Source organism: Micromonas pusilla (genome assembly GCF_000151265.4).
Source record: "Micromonas pusilla CCMP1545 genomic scaffold MICPUCscaffold_13, whole genome shotgun sequence".
In the NCBI taxonomy this organism is placed as follows: domain Eukaryota; kingdom Viridiplantae; phylum Chlorophyta; class Mamiellophyceae; order Mamiellales; family Mamiellaceae; genus Micromonas; species Micromonas pusilla.
In genome coordinates, this window is record NW_003315894.1 from 775,947 (window position 1) to 791,237 (window position 15,291).

The 15,291-nt window shown below is 69.6% G+C and overlaps 7 protein-coding genes across 7 annotated transcripts in view; 2 read left to right on the forward strand and 5 right to left on the reverse strand.

The window, feature by feature from the left end:
- Positions 1 to 3,509, reverse strand: part of MICPUCDRAFT_42577 (uncharacterized protein) — a gene marked incomplete at both ends in the record, with an annotated part of 4,696 nt that extends 1,187 nt beyond the window's left edge. Inside the window, 2 exons of the mRNA XM_003063078.1 lie at positions 88 to 1,761; positions 1,905 to 3,509. Coding sequence (XP_003063124.1) covers positions 88 to 1,761; positions 1,905 to 3,509 — 3,279 coding nt within the window. The remainder of the gene's footprint in view (positions 1 to 87; positions 1,762 to 1,904) is intronic.
- Positions 3,510 to 3,696: 187 nt separating this feature from the next.
- On the reverse strand, positions 3,697 to 6,425 carry MICPUCDRAFT_71081 (flagella-associated protein FAP196-like protein). The gene is made up of 5 exons (XM_003063079.1): positions 6,274 to 6,425; positions 4,816 to 6,122; positions 4,464 to 4,670; positions 4,062 to 4,276; positions 3,697 to 3,963 (listed from the first exon to the last, which is right to left on the reverse strand). The coding sequence occupies exons 1-5, from the start codon at positions 6,384 to 6,386 to the stop codon at positions 3,796 to 3,798; spliced, it is 2,010 nt and encodes a 669-aa protein (XP_003063125.1). The 5' UTR covers positions 6,387 to 6,425; the 3' UTR covers positions 3,697 to 3,795.
- Positions 6,426 to 6,618: 193 nt separating this feature from the next.
- Positions 6,619 to 7,671, reverse strand: MICPUCDRAFT_52844 (uncharacterized protein; the record flags this gene model as incomplete). Its single annotated transcript, XM_003063080.1, has 1 exon — positions 6,619 to 7,671. The coding sequence occupies one exon, from the start codon at positions 7,669 to 7,671 to the stop codon at positions 6,619 to 6,621; it is 1,053 nt and encodes a 350-aa protein (XP_003063126.1).
- Positions 7,672 to 7,941: 270 nt separating this feature from the next.
- Positions 7,942 to 9,085, forward strand: MICPUCDRAFT_36200 (uncharacterized protein). The gene is made up of 3 exons (XM_003062877.1): positions 7,942 to 8,041; positions 8,189 to 8,537; positions 8,741 to 9,085. Exons 1-3 carry the CDS (start codon positions 7,965 to 7,967, stop codon positions 8,948 to 8,950), a joined length of 636 nt encoding a protein of 211 aa, XP_003062923.1. The 5' UTR covers positions 7,942 to 7,964; the 3' UTR covers positions 8,951 to 9,085.
- Positions 9,086 to 9,193: 108 nt separating this feature from the next.
- On the reverse strand, positions 9,194 to 9,775 carry MICPUCDRAFT_21963 (uncharacterized protein; the record flags this gene model as incomplete). Its single annotated transcript, XM_003063081.1, has 2 exons — positions 9,194 to 9,513; positions 9,655 to 9,775. 2 exons carry the CDS (start codon positions 9,773 to 9,775, stop codon positions 9,194 to 9,196), a joined length of 441 nt encoding a protein of 146 aa, XP_003063127.1.
- Positions 9,776 to 10,867: 1,092 nt separating this feature from the next.
- On the forward strand, positions 10,868 to 12,221 carry MICPUCDRAFT_48745 (uncharacterized protein; the record flags this gene model as incomplete). Its single annotated transcript, XM_003062878.1, has 2 exons — positions 10,868 to 10,885; positions 11,085 to 12,221. The coding sequence occupies 2 exons, from the start codon at positions 10,868 to 10,870 to the stop codon at positions 12,219 to 12,221; spliced, it is 1,155 nt and encodes a 384-aa protein (XP_003062924.1).
- Positions 12,222 to 12,713: 492 nt separating this feature from the next.
- Positions 12,714 to 14,807, reverse strand: MICPUCDRAFT_52848 (uncharacterized protein). The gene is made up of 4 exons (XM_003063082.1): positions 14,673 to 14,807; positions 13,913 to 14,532; positions 13,601 to 13,737; positions 12,714 to 13,416 (listed from the first exon to the last, which is right to left on the reverse strand). The coding sequence occupies exons 1-4, from the start codon at positions 14,792 to 14,794 to the stop codon at positions 12,847 to 12,849; spliced, it is 1,449 nt and encodes a 482-aa protein (XP_003063128.1). The 5' UTR covers positions 14,795 to 14,807; the 3' UTR covers positions 12,714 to 12,846.
- Between the last annotated feature and the right edge of the window lie 484 nt (positions 14,808 to 15,291).

A 15,291-nucleotide genomic window follows, 5' to 3' on the forward strand; every position in this document is an offset into this window, starting at 1 on the left:
ACCACGGCGGCGACGACGACGACGACGACTGCGTCGTCGACGACGACAGCAGCGGCGACAGCTCCTGCATGACCGCGACCACGAGACGGCGGTCGACGCGCCCGGCGGCGGCGGCGGCGGCGGCGGCGCGCGTTTCGTGATGACCCTCGGACGGTCGCGCGTCGTCGCCGTGGTCGTCGCCGCCGCCGCCGCCGCCGCCGCCGCGCGCTTCGACCCCCGTCTCGTGCTCGCGGTCATCCAGGAGCTCTCGCCGCCGCTCTCGTCGTCGCCGACGCACCCGTCGTCGTCGTCCTCGCCGCCGCGATACTCGCGCGGCGCCGCGGGGACGATCTCAGTTGAAGCGACGACCGACCGGGGAGGAGGCGCCGCGGCGGGAAGCGCCGCCTCCGCCTCCTCCTCTTCCGCGGCGGTCTCCTCCTCCTCCTCCTCCGCCGCCGCCGCCGCCGCCGCCGATTCGATCCCCGCCGCCGCCTTCGCCTTCGCCTTCGCCTTCGCCTTCGCCTTCGCCGCCCTCGCGCTCTTCGCGGCGGTCGCGGCGCCCGCCTTCTCCTCCTCGCCAAAGTCCGCGAGCTCGTCCATGTGCCGCGAGAGCTCGTGCTCCGCGTACGCCGCCGCGGCGACCGCGACGGTCTGCTCGAACATCACCTTGGCGACGATGTCGTGCGCGTCGGCGCGTATCGCGTCGTTCGCGGCGACGATCTCTCCTCGCCAGCGCTTCGCGGCGTCGCTGAAGAGCGTGAGCGTGTGTGCGATCTCCTCGGTGAGTTTCTTGGGGAAGATGGCGACCGCCGCCGGCGAAGAACGGTATTCGTCGTCGGCGTCGTCGTCCGTCGCGGTCGCGTTCGCGTCCGCGCACAGCTGTGCGCGCGTCTCGTCCGTCGCGGTCGCGGTCGCGTCCGCGCACAGCTGTGCGCGCTCGCGCTTCGCCTCCTCGCGCCTCTCGCGCTCCTCCATCTCTGCATCGCGCGCTTCCGCGCGGCAGTCGATCAGCCACCGCAGCGCGTTCCGATCGATGCAGTCGATGTGCCGCACGAGACCCGCGAGGCTCCACCCCCCCGTCTTGAGCTTCTCGCCGCTCTCGTTCCACCGTCGCATGACGGAGTAGAGCTCGTCCGCGCGTTCGCCGCGCGCTTTAAGCATCTCCTCGCGCCGCGCGTCGCGTTCGCGCGCGTCGCGGAGAAACCGCTCCACCTCCGCGCTCTTCGGAGGCGCCTTCGGGGCCCCTGGCGTCGCGATAGAAGACGCGTCGGGGCGGGCGCTCGATGAGGCGTTCGAGTGCTTCTTCGCCTCGGCGGCGGCGAGAATCGCGCTCGCGGCGGCGTCAGCGGCGTCGCGCCCGGGTCCCCCCGCGTTCGCCGCGGCGACGGCCGCGTCCACCGCCGCCATCGCCGCCGCGCGCTTCGCGTCGTCGCCGTCGCCGTCGCCGTCACCCCCGCCGCCCCCGCTGCCTCCCTCGCGCGGCGGCCGACCCGCTCCGCGCCCGCGCCCCCCCCGCCCGCCGCCGCAGACGTCCTCGATGCGATCGCCGTCGCCGTCCACGCCCGCGTCGCGCCACCCTCCGGGGGCGACGTCCGTCCTCAGCAGCGTCCTGGCAGTCCCGTCGTCGTCGTCGTCGTCGTCCGCGCGATTCTCCCCCTCCTCCTCCGCGGACTCCGCCTCCGCGCGCGCGCCGCGGAGCACTTCGTGGACGTGGTCGCACTCCAGCGTCGCGAGGTGCGCGTTGTACGCCATCACCGCGTCCGTCGCGAGCGCGCACAGCGACTGCGTGGGTGAAGCGATCGGTCAGTCGAACGTCGTACCGGTCAAACGTTGAAAGGGAAGCGCGGGTGAAGAGTGTCGACGGGAAAAGTCCTTAAGGAACGGCGCGCGCCACGCGAACGGGGTCGTATGGGAAGCAGTCTCACCTCGGCGTTGTCGTCGCCGAGGGCGTGGTGGCGGTTCTGGATGTCCTGCTCGATCGCGGCGGTCTCCTCCTTCAGCGCCGCGAGCGCGGCGTGGAGGCGGGCCTTCAGCTTTTTGCCGCCCTCGATTCTTCCCACGCCGCGTTCGCGGGGTTTGCCGCCGGCGCCGGCACCGTCCGCCGCGTTGGCGTTGGCGTTGGCGTTGGCGTTTTCGCCGCCGCCGTCTCTTCCGTCGCCGTTCGCTTCCCTGTCGAACCGGTGCTTGATCTCCATCTCGCGTCGCCTGTGAACGTCCCTCAAGAGCGTCATCTCGTACCGAATCCCCGAGACCCTGAGCTGCAGTCGTCGCACGGCGTTGTCGAGCCTGAGCCACTTGACGCACGCGTTGGGCAGGTTCGCAAACTTGGCGCCCGCGTTGATCGCGGTCTGATGCAACCCCGCGATCTTCGCGTGGTCCCTGCGCCACTCCAGGTTAAAGTTGCACAAGTTCTGTCTGTGCTGCGACGCCTCGACGTACGACGCGCGCGCGATGGCGCCGAAGAGGACGGGGTTCCATCTCGGCGTCGTCGCGAAGAACGCCTTCGACGCCTCCGACGCCGTCGGCGGCGACGGGTAGGGCGCGGCGGTCGGCGATCGACCGGCGCCGCCCCCGGACGTCGCGGCGACGTCGCGCTCGAGCTCGTCGTCGTCGCGCTCGTCGAATTCCGCCAGGCCGCGGCGGAGGAAGTCCGCGCACTCCTCGCGCGTGGAGACGCGCGCGGTCAGCGTCAGCGCCGGCGGCGGCGCGGTCGTCGCCGCCGTCGCCGTCGCACCCGCCGCGGAAGTCGCCGCGGTCGCGGCCGCGGTCGCGCAGCCGTGGTCGCGGTCGAGGACGACGAAGTCGCCGATGCGAAGTCGTCGCGCGTCGGCGTCCTCCTCCGCGCGCGCGCGCGCGTCGTATAAATCGTCGTCGTCGTCGTCGTCGTCGGCGGCGCCTCCGTCCGACGACGACGACGACGACTCTTCGTCCGAAAAGTCATCGGACGCGGACGGGGACGCGTCGTCGTCGTCGTCGTCGTCGTCGCCGTCGTCGCGCGCGCTCGGCGTCGGACCGCGCGCGGCGTCGTCCGCGACCGCGCCGGCGACGCCCTCGCGCGACGGCGACGGCGTCCGCGGCGACGACGGCGAATCGCGCTGCCCTCCGCGCGCGCGCGCCTTCTCGTCTCCCCGCGCGGTCATCGAGGCGTCGTCGTCGTCGTCGTCGTCGTCGAGCGAGATCTTCTCGAACGCGCGCAGCCATCGCGCGGCGGCGTCTCTCACGTGCCCGGGCGGCGCGTTGCGATCGACGTTCTCTCGGATCGCGGCGAGGCTCGCGACGAGCGGCACCGCGTCCTCCGCGCCGACGCGGTCGGCGACGAACGCGACGAACGCGTCGCGCGACGCCGCGGTCCCGCGCGTGACGTCGCGCAGCGCGAGCCGGCCGCGCGGATTCGACGACCCGGGGAGGCGACCGGACGCGCCGCCGCCGCGCGCGTCGCCGCCACCGCCGCCGGATCCGCCGCCGCCGGAGCCCTTCCTCGACGCTTTCTTCGCGCCGCCGGACTTGTTCTTGCCCTTGCCGCCCCCCATCGCCGCGCGATCTGGACTCGGCGCGGCGAGATCTGAGACGACGCGAGACGCGGCTGTCGAAGCCGAGGACGAAAATAGCCGGTCCTGACGAAATTAAAAGTCCAAAAACGCGTCTCTTCGTTGTCCGCGATGAAAACGATCGATCGGAGGTTCAAGCGCACGTCACCGATCGGTCGAAGCGCCAGATCGGTCAAACGTCAGAGTCATGAGTTACTTTTACGTAGACTACACGTACAAGCAAGAGCGCCACCCTCCCCATCACCCATCCATCCTTCTCTCTCTTCTTCTAGTCCACTTTCTTGACGTCGATCGCCCACGTCATGATGACCCCGTCCTCGCCGCCCGACACGAGCGTCCTCCCGTCCGCGCTGAAGCTCAGCGACAGCACGGACTTGCAGTGCGCGTGCTTGGACGCGAGCAGCCGACCGCTCTCGAAATCCCACAGCTTCAACATCTGAGGGTAAAAAAAAGTTCACCGGTCAGTTGAAAGGGACCCACGCGATCAAATGTTGAAACCGAACGATGAGTGAAAAACTTTTGTACAGAACGCACCTGATCTTTGCTTCCCGTGCCCAGGACGCCCTCGCTCGACAGCGCGACGCACGTGCACTCCCGCGCGTGCGTCCCCGGCACGATCTGCAGCGGCTGCTGCTCGCTGAGGTCCCAGAACGTCAGGCTCCGGTCCTGCCCCACGGTCACCATGGGCACGGACGCGCCGTCCGGCTCGGCGGAGGCGTCGGCGTACGAAGACCCTTGCGGTTTCACGACTGAGCGGAGTTCAAAGGCGGAGTTCAAAGGCGTCGTCAGTTAAGGTTGAAAGGCGACGAGGTCGGGCGTTGAAACCGAGGGGTGGTGCGCGGAGAGGGACGTCGACCGGGAGAGAAAGTCCTTGAGGAATGAAGTTCACAACGCGAACGCGGTCGTACGGGGACCGGCGTGAAAAAAAGAACGCACCCGACGCGTTGATGCCGCCGACGCGTTGCAGATGTTGCGTCGTCCGACGCTCGCGAATGAGATCCCACGTCAGGATGCTTCGATCCCTCGACGCGGACACCACGTGCGCGTCGCCCGCGAGGACCGCGAGCCCGACGACGCGAGCGTTGTGCTCCTTGAGCGTCGACACGAGCTGCCGCGAAGCGACGTCCCACACGCGCACGTCGCCTGCGCGGGTGAAGGGATCGGTCAGTCGAACGTCGTACCGGTCAAACGTTGAAAGGGAAGCGCGGGTGAAGAGTGTCGACGGGAAAAGAGTCCTTAAGGAACGACGTGCACCACGCGAACGGGGTCGTATGGGAAGCAGTCTCACCTCCGGCGCCGCCGGTGACGAAAAACTGCCGCTCGTTCGACACCGCGATGCACGTCACGCCGTCCACGTGCGCGTCCGGCAGCGTCCAGAGCAGCGCGCCGTCGCCGTCGCGGAACCCGCACACGTGCCCGTTGCCCCACCCGGTGAGGATCGTCCCGGGCACCGCGGCGACGCAGTTCAATCCGCCGCGCATGCGTTCCTGCGCGCGCAGCGTCCCCATCGCCATACCCTCCGCGCTGATGCTCCACGCGCGCAGCCACCCGTCGGCGCTGCCGGACACGAGCCTCTCCTGCCCGCCGAAGCAGTCCGTCGGCGCGAAGAGCACCGACGTCACCGGCGCGATGTGCGACTCCTCGTAGCACACGCTCTTCGCCGCGCCCGGTCTCAGCGTCTGCAAGGAGACGACGTACTTGTTTCCCTCCGCCGTCGCGACGACAACCTGGTTGCTCGCCGCGATCTTCGCGATGGACGTCACCGCGCCCTTCAGCGTCGCGAGCGGCTCCATCGTGTCCATCGGCGTCGGCGGGCGCTTCGGGTAGTACACGGATACGGTGCCGTCGCCGCCGCCGATGAGGTAGGCGTCCTTCGCGAGGCCGAGGTACTCGAGGCTCAGCACGCACGCCGCGTTCGACTTGCAGCACACCGCGACGTTGCGCAAAACGCATCCGTTGACCGTGAACTCGGTCACGTCACCGGACGTGCTTCCCGCGTAGAGCATCGTCGCGTCCGGGGAGAACTCCACGGAGACGTAGACGCGGCGTTGGAAGCCGGTGCCGCACTTTTGGCCGCCGAGCAATCCGCGCTTCGCGTCGACGCCCCAGACGACGCACGCCTCGACGCCCGCGGTCGCGAACGTGTAGTACGTCCCCTCGTAGATCGCGCTCGAGAACGTCACCGCGCGGCACTCCTCCGGCGCGAGCGCGCCGTTCGCGATGATCCCGCCGGTTCGCGCGTCCCAACAGAAAATTTTGCCATCCGCGGCGACGCCGCCCGAGACGAGGACGCGATCGTCCGGCGAGAAGGCGAGACACGCGACGCCCTCGTCGTGCTCCGACAGCCGGTGCAGCTCCGTCATCGTGCTCAGGTCCCACACGACGACGTCCGCGTTCGTGCCGACGCCCTGTCCGGACGCGAGGTACCGACCGCTGGGCGACACCGCGAGCGCGGCGATGTCGCCGTCGTGCCCGCGGAGGAAAGCATTCTTCGACGGGTCCGCGAGCGACGCGACGACGACGGTGGACGCGACCGCGTAGTAGACGCGGTCGGGGTCGTTCGGGTCCGTCTGCACCGCGCCGATCACGGAAGAGCTGCGCGCGAGGGAGGGGAGGGGGGTGGGGGTCGGCGGCGATCGAGAGAGGACGAGGGCGGTCGCGCGGAGAGACGAAGGAGGCGGAGAGCGCGCAAAGTAAGATCCATTCGACGACGAATCGAACGACGGACGCGACGAATGAATCGCACCTGAGCCCCGCGGCGTGCCGGAGCTCCAGAGTCGCGCTGACGACCGTGCCCGGGTACATGTCGCTCTTCCACTCGATCTCCTCCCCGGACTGACCGGGTTTAGGTTGCGCCATGACGGCGGGGGGGGGACGAGGCGCGGTGGAGCGGCGCGCGTCCAACTGCGCGACGATCTTGCCTAAACGGGAACGAGGGGGGGGGAAAGCCGCGCGCGACCGGAAATCGGGCCAGGCCAGGCCGCGAAATAATCGCAGTCGTTTAATTTTCAGAACTTCTACTACGTGTACACGTAGTCTCTCGCGCGCGACGCTCGCTCGCTCGAGGCCCGACCCGCCCTCCTCGCGTCCCTCACGCGCTCTTCTTCTCGACGACCGCGGTCACCAGCTTCTTCTTCACGACGACCGGGGTGAAGTCGTCCGGGCTCGACTCCCAGATCACCGTCCCGTCGCAGTCGCACACCCTCTTCAAGTTTTCGCCGACGCCCGCGCTCCTCGCGAGCACCGCCGCCGCGCCGGTTGACGTTCCATCTTCCCCTCCTCCTCCTCCTCCTCCTCCTCCCTGCTCCACGACCGCCAACGACCTCCCGATGATGTCCCACGCTTTCAGACGCGCGTCCACAACGCGGCTAACGATCGTGACCTCCCCGTTCGCGTCGGCGACGAGCGTCCCCATGTCCCCCGCCGCCCGCCGCGCGTTTTCGCTCGAGTCGTCACCATCGTCATCGGCGGCGTCGTACACCTCGCCGACCGTCTCCAACCCGCGCGTCGTGTCGCCGTACGCGCGCACGGTCATCGCGTACGTCGCGAAAGGTTTCAACCCTCTCAGCCCGCCCTCGATGAGCGTGTTCCGCTCGTCCGCGGCGACGAACCGAACGACGCCCGCGATCGATCCGTGGCCGTACGCGCTTCCCTTGAACTCCGCCACCGCCGCGAGCGACTGCCGCAGCGTCCGAAGATTCGTCCCGAGCCGCCGCGCGAGCTCTTCGCCGAACGCGCCGACGTCGCCCTGCCCGATGAGCCTGCAGTTGAACCCCGCGCGCTCGATCGCGGCGACGATGGCATCCGTCGACGCGGTCGCGGTGACGACGCGGACGCTGTTCGTCGAGAGCGTCGCGGCGACCGCGTCGATCCCGGGCACGTGCGCGAGCGCGTGCTCCACCTTGGCGACGCACTTCCCGCACGCCATCTCGACCATGAACTCGAGCGAGCGCGCGACGGGGGCTTCTTCCGCGGCGGTCGTGGATTCCGCGGCGGTGGATTCCGTCGCGGACGCGGACGCGTCGCGGCGAGGGGGGGGCGCTCGGACGCGGCGCGTCGTCGGACGTCGCGACGACGACGCGCGCGGCGGCGCGCGCGGCGCGACCGCGACCGCCGCGCGCGAGACGCACGACGCGGCGGACATGCCGAACGCGCTCGAGATGATCGCGGCGCGGTCGCGCGCGACGATATGATGCACGATGCGCTTTCCGTGAGCGCGACGCGCCGACACGCCCACTTCTACTTCTCGAAGCCGACTCGACGGTTTCGGAAGGCTTCGTTCGGACGCGTTTGAACCCTGAACGACGGTCTACGCCGCGCTCGACTCGACTGAACCCGCAGCCTCGGACACGTCATCCGCCCATCAGCCACTTTTTTCTTTTTTCCGAGAGGGGGAACCGCGTCATTCCCCCCTCGCGCGAACCCACGCACGACACGATGATGGCCGCCACGACGACCTGCACGTTCACGACCGCCGCCCGCCACGTCTGCGGCGCGAACTGCGCGTGCGCTCGGTGCGTTCCCTCGTCATCGCGTCCTCGTCGACCGATCGGTCGATCGATAAAAATCGCACCGCAACCCTAGAAGATAGACAACCCTTTTCTATCGATATCGATCGATCGACGGCTGACGCGCGCGCCTCCCTCGACGCGATCCGACAGCGCGTCGCTCTCCGCGAAGGCGTTCACCCCGCGCGCATCCCCGGGCCGCGCCGCCTCCCTCGTCGTCCGCGCCGCGGACGAGAAGAAGGCGGTCTGCGTCCTCACCGGCACCGCCGGCGTCGAGGGCACCGTGACGTTCACGCAGTCGGGCGACGGCCCCACGAAAATCGTCGGCGACATCTCCGGCCTCGCCGAGGGCCTCCACGGGTTCCACATCCACGAGTTCGGCGACACCACGAACGGCTGCATGTCCACGGGGCCGCACTTCAACCCGAACGGGATGACGCACGGCGCGCCGACGGACGAGATCCGTCACGCGGGAGACATGGGCAACGTGACGGCGACCAAGGCGCGTTCTCCTATTCGCACTGGTCCCCATACGACCGCGTCGGCGCGGTGAACGCCGATCCTTAAGGACTTTACTTCCCGTCGTTCATCTCCGCCCAACACCCCTCGCTTTCAATCCCGACACACCGCGATGCCTTTCAACTCCGCTTCTGACGCCTTTGAACTCCACCCCGACGTCGCTTTGAACGATGGAACGACCCTAAGGACGGGTGCGCGTTTGAGATCGAGGACGCGCAGATTCCCCTCTCGGGCGCCAACACGATCGTCGGCCGCGCGTGCGTGATCCACGAGCTCGAGGACGACCTCGGCACGGGCGATCACTCCGAGCCCGGGACGCAGGGGAAGACGAGCAAGACGACGGGCAACGCCGGCGGAAGGCTCGCGTGCGGCGTCATCGGCCTCACCCCGAACTAAATGATACATTTTGATCGGAGAGACGTTTCGTTTCGCGGCGACGGCGACGACGACGACGACGGCGACGGCGACGGTCGCGCGCGTTCGAGATCGAAGAAGAACGAATCGCTAACGTGAAATACTAAAGAAAGAGAGAAAAAGAAGAACCCACGACACACAGCGCGGGTCTCGCCCCGCCCGTCGCTTCCTTCCTCCTCTCCGCTACGAGCCTACGGCGGATGACCCCCGCGGCTGATCCCCCGATCACGCGGCGGCGGCTTCCCGTCCTCCTCCTCCGCCGCCGCCTCCGCCGGCCGCCGCCGCCGCCGCCTCCGCCGCGATCTTCGCGTTCGCGCGATCCGTCCGCGCGTTCTGCCAGTGATAATACTGCGCCGCGAACACGTGCTCGCACGCGCGCGGGTTGCGCATGGCCGCTCGAAACGCGGGATCCTCGAGCTGCTCCAAAAAATACAGCGCGTGCGGGTACTGCACGAACCTCGCGTACTCCGGTCGCGTCCAGTACGAGAGGTAGTCGAGATACGCGACGAACGCGGGGTCGTCCAGGATGTCGTTCACCGCGAGGTCTGCGCGGCGGGAGCGCGGGGAGGGGCGGCGGGTGAGGGAGGGAGGACGAGGACGACGGCGAGATCCGTCCGAGCGCGCGAGGGGCGCTTCTTCGCGATGCTGCGGTTCGATCGACGCGGGCGGGGCGGGAGGGCGCGCACGGTGGACGTATCGCGGGTTCGCGAGCGCCATGACGAACTCGAGCTCGAGGATGAAGCGCTTGTCGTTCGGAAGTCCGGTGGCGATCTCCGCCGCGCGCGTCTCCGCGGCGGTCGGCGCCATCGCGCGGTGTGACGCGGTGTGACGCGCGGCGCGGCGCGGTGCTCGAAAAAAAGTCGTCTCTCGTCTGTTGATGTTGCCGCGCGATCGACATCGACGGGCGTCGCGACACTCCGCCGTGCGCGCGTGACGCGCGGCGGTCCCCTTCCTTCGCGAGCCGCGCGCGATGCGCCGCGGCTTCGGGAAGTGCGGGACGATCCTCTTCGACGGCGTCATGTTCCTCGCCGCGTTGACGCTGCTGTGCCGCGTCTGGGCCGCGGCGTCGTCGTCGAGCGACGCCGACGACGTGCCAGCATCATTCGTCGCGTCGGGTGCGACGACCGACGCGACGCCGTCGCCCTCCTCCGCCGCCTCGACGTCGTTCCCTCCTCTCGCCTCTCGCATCTCGCCTTCTCGCCGTCCGCCGCCCACCGCGTTCGCGAGCCGCATCGCGCGGACGTCGCCGCCGTTCGAGACCCACGACGGCGGCGACGTTCCCGGCTCTCTGTCATTCGTCGAACGCGAAGATCGCGTGGGGGCAGCGCGGCGCGCGCGTTCGCGTCAGAGTGGACGCCGACGCGGACGCCCGCGCGCGCCGCGCGTCGCGCCGCGGCGTCGCGTCGACGACGCCGCGCCGCGTCGCGGCCCCCGTCGTCGCGGCTTCAACTAGCCGTCGCGGCGTGAAGCCCCATCGCCGCGACGAACCAAGCGACGAGCATCTGCATCTCTCTCATCATTCGACATCGTCGCGCGCGCGGCGTCGTTTTTCATCCTCCCGCCGTCCCTCTCACCGCCGCTCCCTCTCCCGCGCTCGCGTCCGCGTCAGGGGTGAACAGCACGACGTGACGCGCGCCTCAGGACGTAGCCGTAGAACATCGCGGCGCCGCGTGTAGAGAATAAGACGCGTCGAACCCTCCCGCCGCCGTCGTCGTCGTCGTAACGCTCGTCGCGTCGAACGAAGTTTTTCCACGCTGCGCGCGCACTCGCTGCTCGTCGTCTGAGCGCCCGCCCGCGAGATCGCGACCGACGTTTCTTTCCATCCCATCCTTCAAACGCGCGCCCGCACTCGTCGTCGCGCGACGGTCCACGCGCGCGCGCGCGCACGCACAGCGCACGATGCACAACCCGTTCAAGGTGCGCGAGGACGCGAGCCCTCCTCGGGGCCCGTCCGCCGCGCGGAGGAGGAGACGCCCCGCGATCGGTCCGGTCCGGTCGTCGTTCGTCGTTCAGATTCCGTTCGCGCCCTCCCGACGCGGTTCGCGGATCCGCGCGTCCGACGTCTGACGCGTCGCCCCCTCCCCTTCTCCCGCCTCCCTCCGTCCACGCGTCGCAGAGCTCGAAGTTCAAAGGGTCCGGGCAGACGCTCGGGACCAAGGCGGAGGACGAGGAGCGGAAGCGCGCGAAGAGGGAGGCGCTCGAGGCGGCCGCCGCGCGGTCGACGACGGGCGCGTCCGCTCCCCGCGCCGGCGGCGGCGCCGGCGCGGCGGCGCTGAGCCGCGCGGGCGGAGGAGGAAGAGGCGGAGGCGGCGGCGGCATCGACGTGGACGCGATGCGGCGCGAGGTGCTCGCGGAGAGGGAGAAGCGCCGAGCGGAGCGCGCTGCGGCCACCGCGGCGGCGGCGGCGTCCGAAGCCGCGATCGACGCGGACCTCTCGCACCCCGCCTGCGCGTCGATCGACGCCGCGATCGCGCGGCTGGCCGCGATCCCAGATCGCGCGGTGGCCGTCGGCGCGGCGGCGACGCTCGCGAGGGTCGTCGCGAACGTCGCGACGTCGCCGGAGGACGCGAGGTACCGGAGGCTTCGACTCGCCAACGAGAAGATCGCGGCGGCGACGACGCGCGCGGACGGCGGCGTCGCGCTCCTCGAGGCGCTGGGCTTCGTCGCGATCGAGGAGCCCGAGAGCGGGGACGCGTTCTTGGCGCTGCCGGAGAGCGTGCGGGATGTCGCGCCGTTTCAGGTGGCGATACGACGGTTCGTGTCCGCCGGGTTGTTGTCGCGGGCGGCGGCGTCGGCGTTGACGACGCCGAAACCGCCGCCGAGGGCGGATCCGACGAAACCACCGAGTAACGGCCGAGAAACGCGCGTTTTCTTACCCGCGGTGACGTGCGCCGCCGCGGTGACGGAGCTCCCGGACGAGTACTTCAAGCGCGACGCGAGCGAGATCCAGGCGGAGTTTAAAGCCGCGGCGGAGCGACGCGAGAACGCCGGCGCGCTCATGACCAAGGCGTGGAGAGAAAAAAATATGAATAAAAACGGCGACGACGACGACGACGACAAGGCCGACGCCAGACCGGTGACCGTGCGCGTGCGCGTCCCGGACGGGTGCGTCTTGGAGGGGAAGTTCATGCCGAGGGAGCCGATCGCGGTCGTGCGCGAGTGGGTCAGCGGCGCGCTGAGGGAGCACTTTCGCGCGTTCGCGTTGAGGTGCGTTCTATACGCTGGTCCCCATACGACCGCGTTGGCGTGGTGAACGCCGATCCTTAAGGACTTTTGCCGGCGCATCTCTCCGCCCAGGGTCCCTCGCTTTCAATCCCGACACACCTCGACGCCTTTCAACTCCACCCCTGACGCCTTTCAACTCCACCCCGACGTTCGCTTGTATGGAACGACCGTGAGCTTTCTCAACGCGCCTCTGATCGGCGACGCGACGGACGGGGAAGGCGGCGGCGCGGGCGGTGGAAACGCGAAATCACTCGGGGTGCGCGCGGGCGGTGGAAACGCGAAATCGAAATCACTCGGGGTGGGCGCGGGGGACGGGTATAAAGGGAGAGGGTACGCGCGCGTCGGCACGGTCGCCGGCGCGGGGCTCGCGCCGTCGGCGTTGCTGACGTTTTCGTGGAGGGAACCGTCGGCGCCGGGGAGGAACACGGACGGAATCGCGCAGGTTCTGAGCGACGCGTTGATGCGCGATGCGACGCCGTTGGAGTAGCGCAGCGCACGCGCGTCCGCGACGAGCTCGAAGAGCGTCGACTACTAGCAGGTACTAAAACTGAATCTACAAAAGACGACGACGACGCGACGACAGACGACGACGCGCCGCCGCCGCCGCCGCCGACGACTTCTCTCCTCGCCTCGCGCGTCGTCGATCGCGATCGTCACTCCGGCGCGATCGACCCCCCCAGCGCGACGAGCTTCGCCTCGAGCTCGCTCGCGCGCGTCGCCATCGCCGCGGCGACCTCCTCCAGCGCCGTGACCTGCGCGTCGACGCCGCGCAGTGAACGCAGCAGCGGCGACAATTTTTCGCTCTTTTCGCTCAGACGCCCCGCGAACGCGCGAAGGTCCTCCGCCGTGGACGCGATCGCGTCGAACTTCCGAGACGCCTCGTCGTGCGCGTCCGCGGAGAGTCTGAACTCCGCGGCGACGATCGCGAGCTCCGCGGAGAGGTGTTTCGACGTCTTCGCGAACGCATCCGCGGCGGCGGCTTTCAACGCGTCGTCGCCAGAGGCGGGGCCCCGCGGCGGCGCCGTCGACGCGTCCCGGCCGTTCGACGCGGCGGCGCGCTCGTTCCCGCGCCCGCGCCCGGGCTCCTCCTTCCCGGCGTTGCTCTTCCTCCCAAAGTTCGCGACGAAGTCCCGCGCCGCCGCGGACGCGAGCCCGCCGTCGTCCTCCCCGCCGCCGCCGCCGCCGCCGCCGCCGCATCGCGCGAAACGCTCGTCGCACGCGTACTTAGGGTCGTTCCATACGAGCGAATATCGGGGTGGAGTTCAAAGGCGTCAGATGGATTTGTAAGGCGTCGAGGGCGGGGATTGAAAGCGAGGTGTGGGCGGAGAGAGACGACGGCAAAAGTCCTTAAGGATCGGCGTTCACCACGCGAACTGGGTCGTATGGGGACCAGTGTATAGAACGCACCTTATGCGCGGCGACGACGTCCGCGTCGTCGCCCTCGCACTTCCCCCCTCTCAAGAACGCGCGCCCCATCGCGATCAGCCGCATCGCGTCCCTCGCGACGTCGCCGTCGACGTCGTCGGTCTCGAAGTCCTCCACCGCTGAGGGTCGTTCCGTCGTTCGAAGCGATGAAATCGGGGCGGAGTTGAAAGGCGTCAGAAGCGGAGTTGTGAGGCGTCGCGGTGTGTCGGGATTGAAAGCGTGGGGTGATGGGCGGAGAGAAACGAACGCCGGGAAGCAAAGTCCTTAGTAAGAAACGACGTCCACCGCGCGAACGAACGCGGTCGTACGGGAACCAGTGTGAAGAAGAGGACGCGCCTGCGTCTCGCTGTCGTTCGGACAACGACGAGACGTGCGGGACGATCTTCGCGACGATGGCGTCGGCGCTGAGCTCGGGGTGCCCCTGCCACGCGAGGACGTTGTCGCCGCGGCTCCAGATCTCGTGCGGCGCCGTGGCGGACGTCGCGAGCGTCGTCGCGGAGGGCGGGAGCGACGTCACCGCGTCGCCGTGGGATTCGAACACGGTCATGATGACAGAATCGGAATCCGCGCTCGACGACGGAAACGACGCCGCGGCCGATTGGTAGTCGTCGCGCTCGAGCATCGCGCGATGGCACGTCACGCGCTCGCGCTTCAGCGTAAACCCGCCGTCTCCGCGCGGGTTCTTCCCCGCGGCGCCGCCGAGCGCCTGCGCGAGGATCTGGCACCCGAAGCACACGCCGAGCACGCGCACGCCTCGCGAGGGATCGCACGCCTCGGCGAGGAACGAACGAAGCGCGTCGATCCAGCCGCGGCCGTCGTTGACGCCGTGATGCGATCCGGTGACGACGAGCCCGGCGTAGGAGGAGAGCGACGCGAGCTCCGGGAGCTCGCCGCTGAAGCACCGGAAGTGTTCCCTGATCGACGACGGACGACGGAGGGCGACGAGCGGGGAGACGGAGGAGGGCGACGGCGGGGTCGAGGTCGGCGTCAGCGGGGTGATGGACGGACGGAGGCGAACGACGCCGAATCGAATCGGAGGACGCGCGGGGAGGACGCGGGAAGGACGCGCCATCGCTCGCCCGCTCTCGAGAACAAGCGCGAGATCGCGATCGCGTGGCCGTCCCACTTGTCCGCGTCCTCGCAGTCGAGGATCGCGAAGCGCGTGCGCGGCGCCATCGCGCGCGCGTGTCGCACTGATTGATGACGGGAAGAGTAGAGCTCGTCATCGCGTCGAGTCGCCGAAACTCTTCGAGTTCGACGCGATGCGCTCCACCGCGACGCGCGCGATCACAGCGCCCCGCGCTCGGAGAGCGCGACATGCTCCGGTCGCTGCGTCGCGCGCTCGGCGCGCTCGCGGTCTCCTCCGCGGCGTCGACGTCCGCGACGCCCGCCGCCTCCGCGGCCGCCTCCGCGGGGGGGCGGCTCCTCGATCGCGGCGCGGCGCTCGTCGCGTCGTCGCTCGGTCGCGTCCTCCGCTGGCGCTCTCGTGGGGAGCCGCGGGCTGATGGTGCGGGACCAGCTGCTGCGACCGTGGCAGTTCGAGACGATGGGGATCGCGCGACCGCACGAGCTGCCGAAGCGACAGCGCGTCGGCGCGCTCGCCGTGAAGGTGGGCATGACGCAGGAGTGGAACGAGCACGGCGCGCGCGTGCCGCTGACCGTGCTGTGGATCG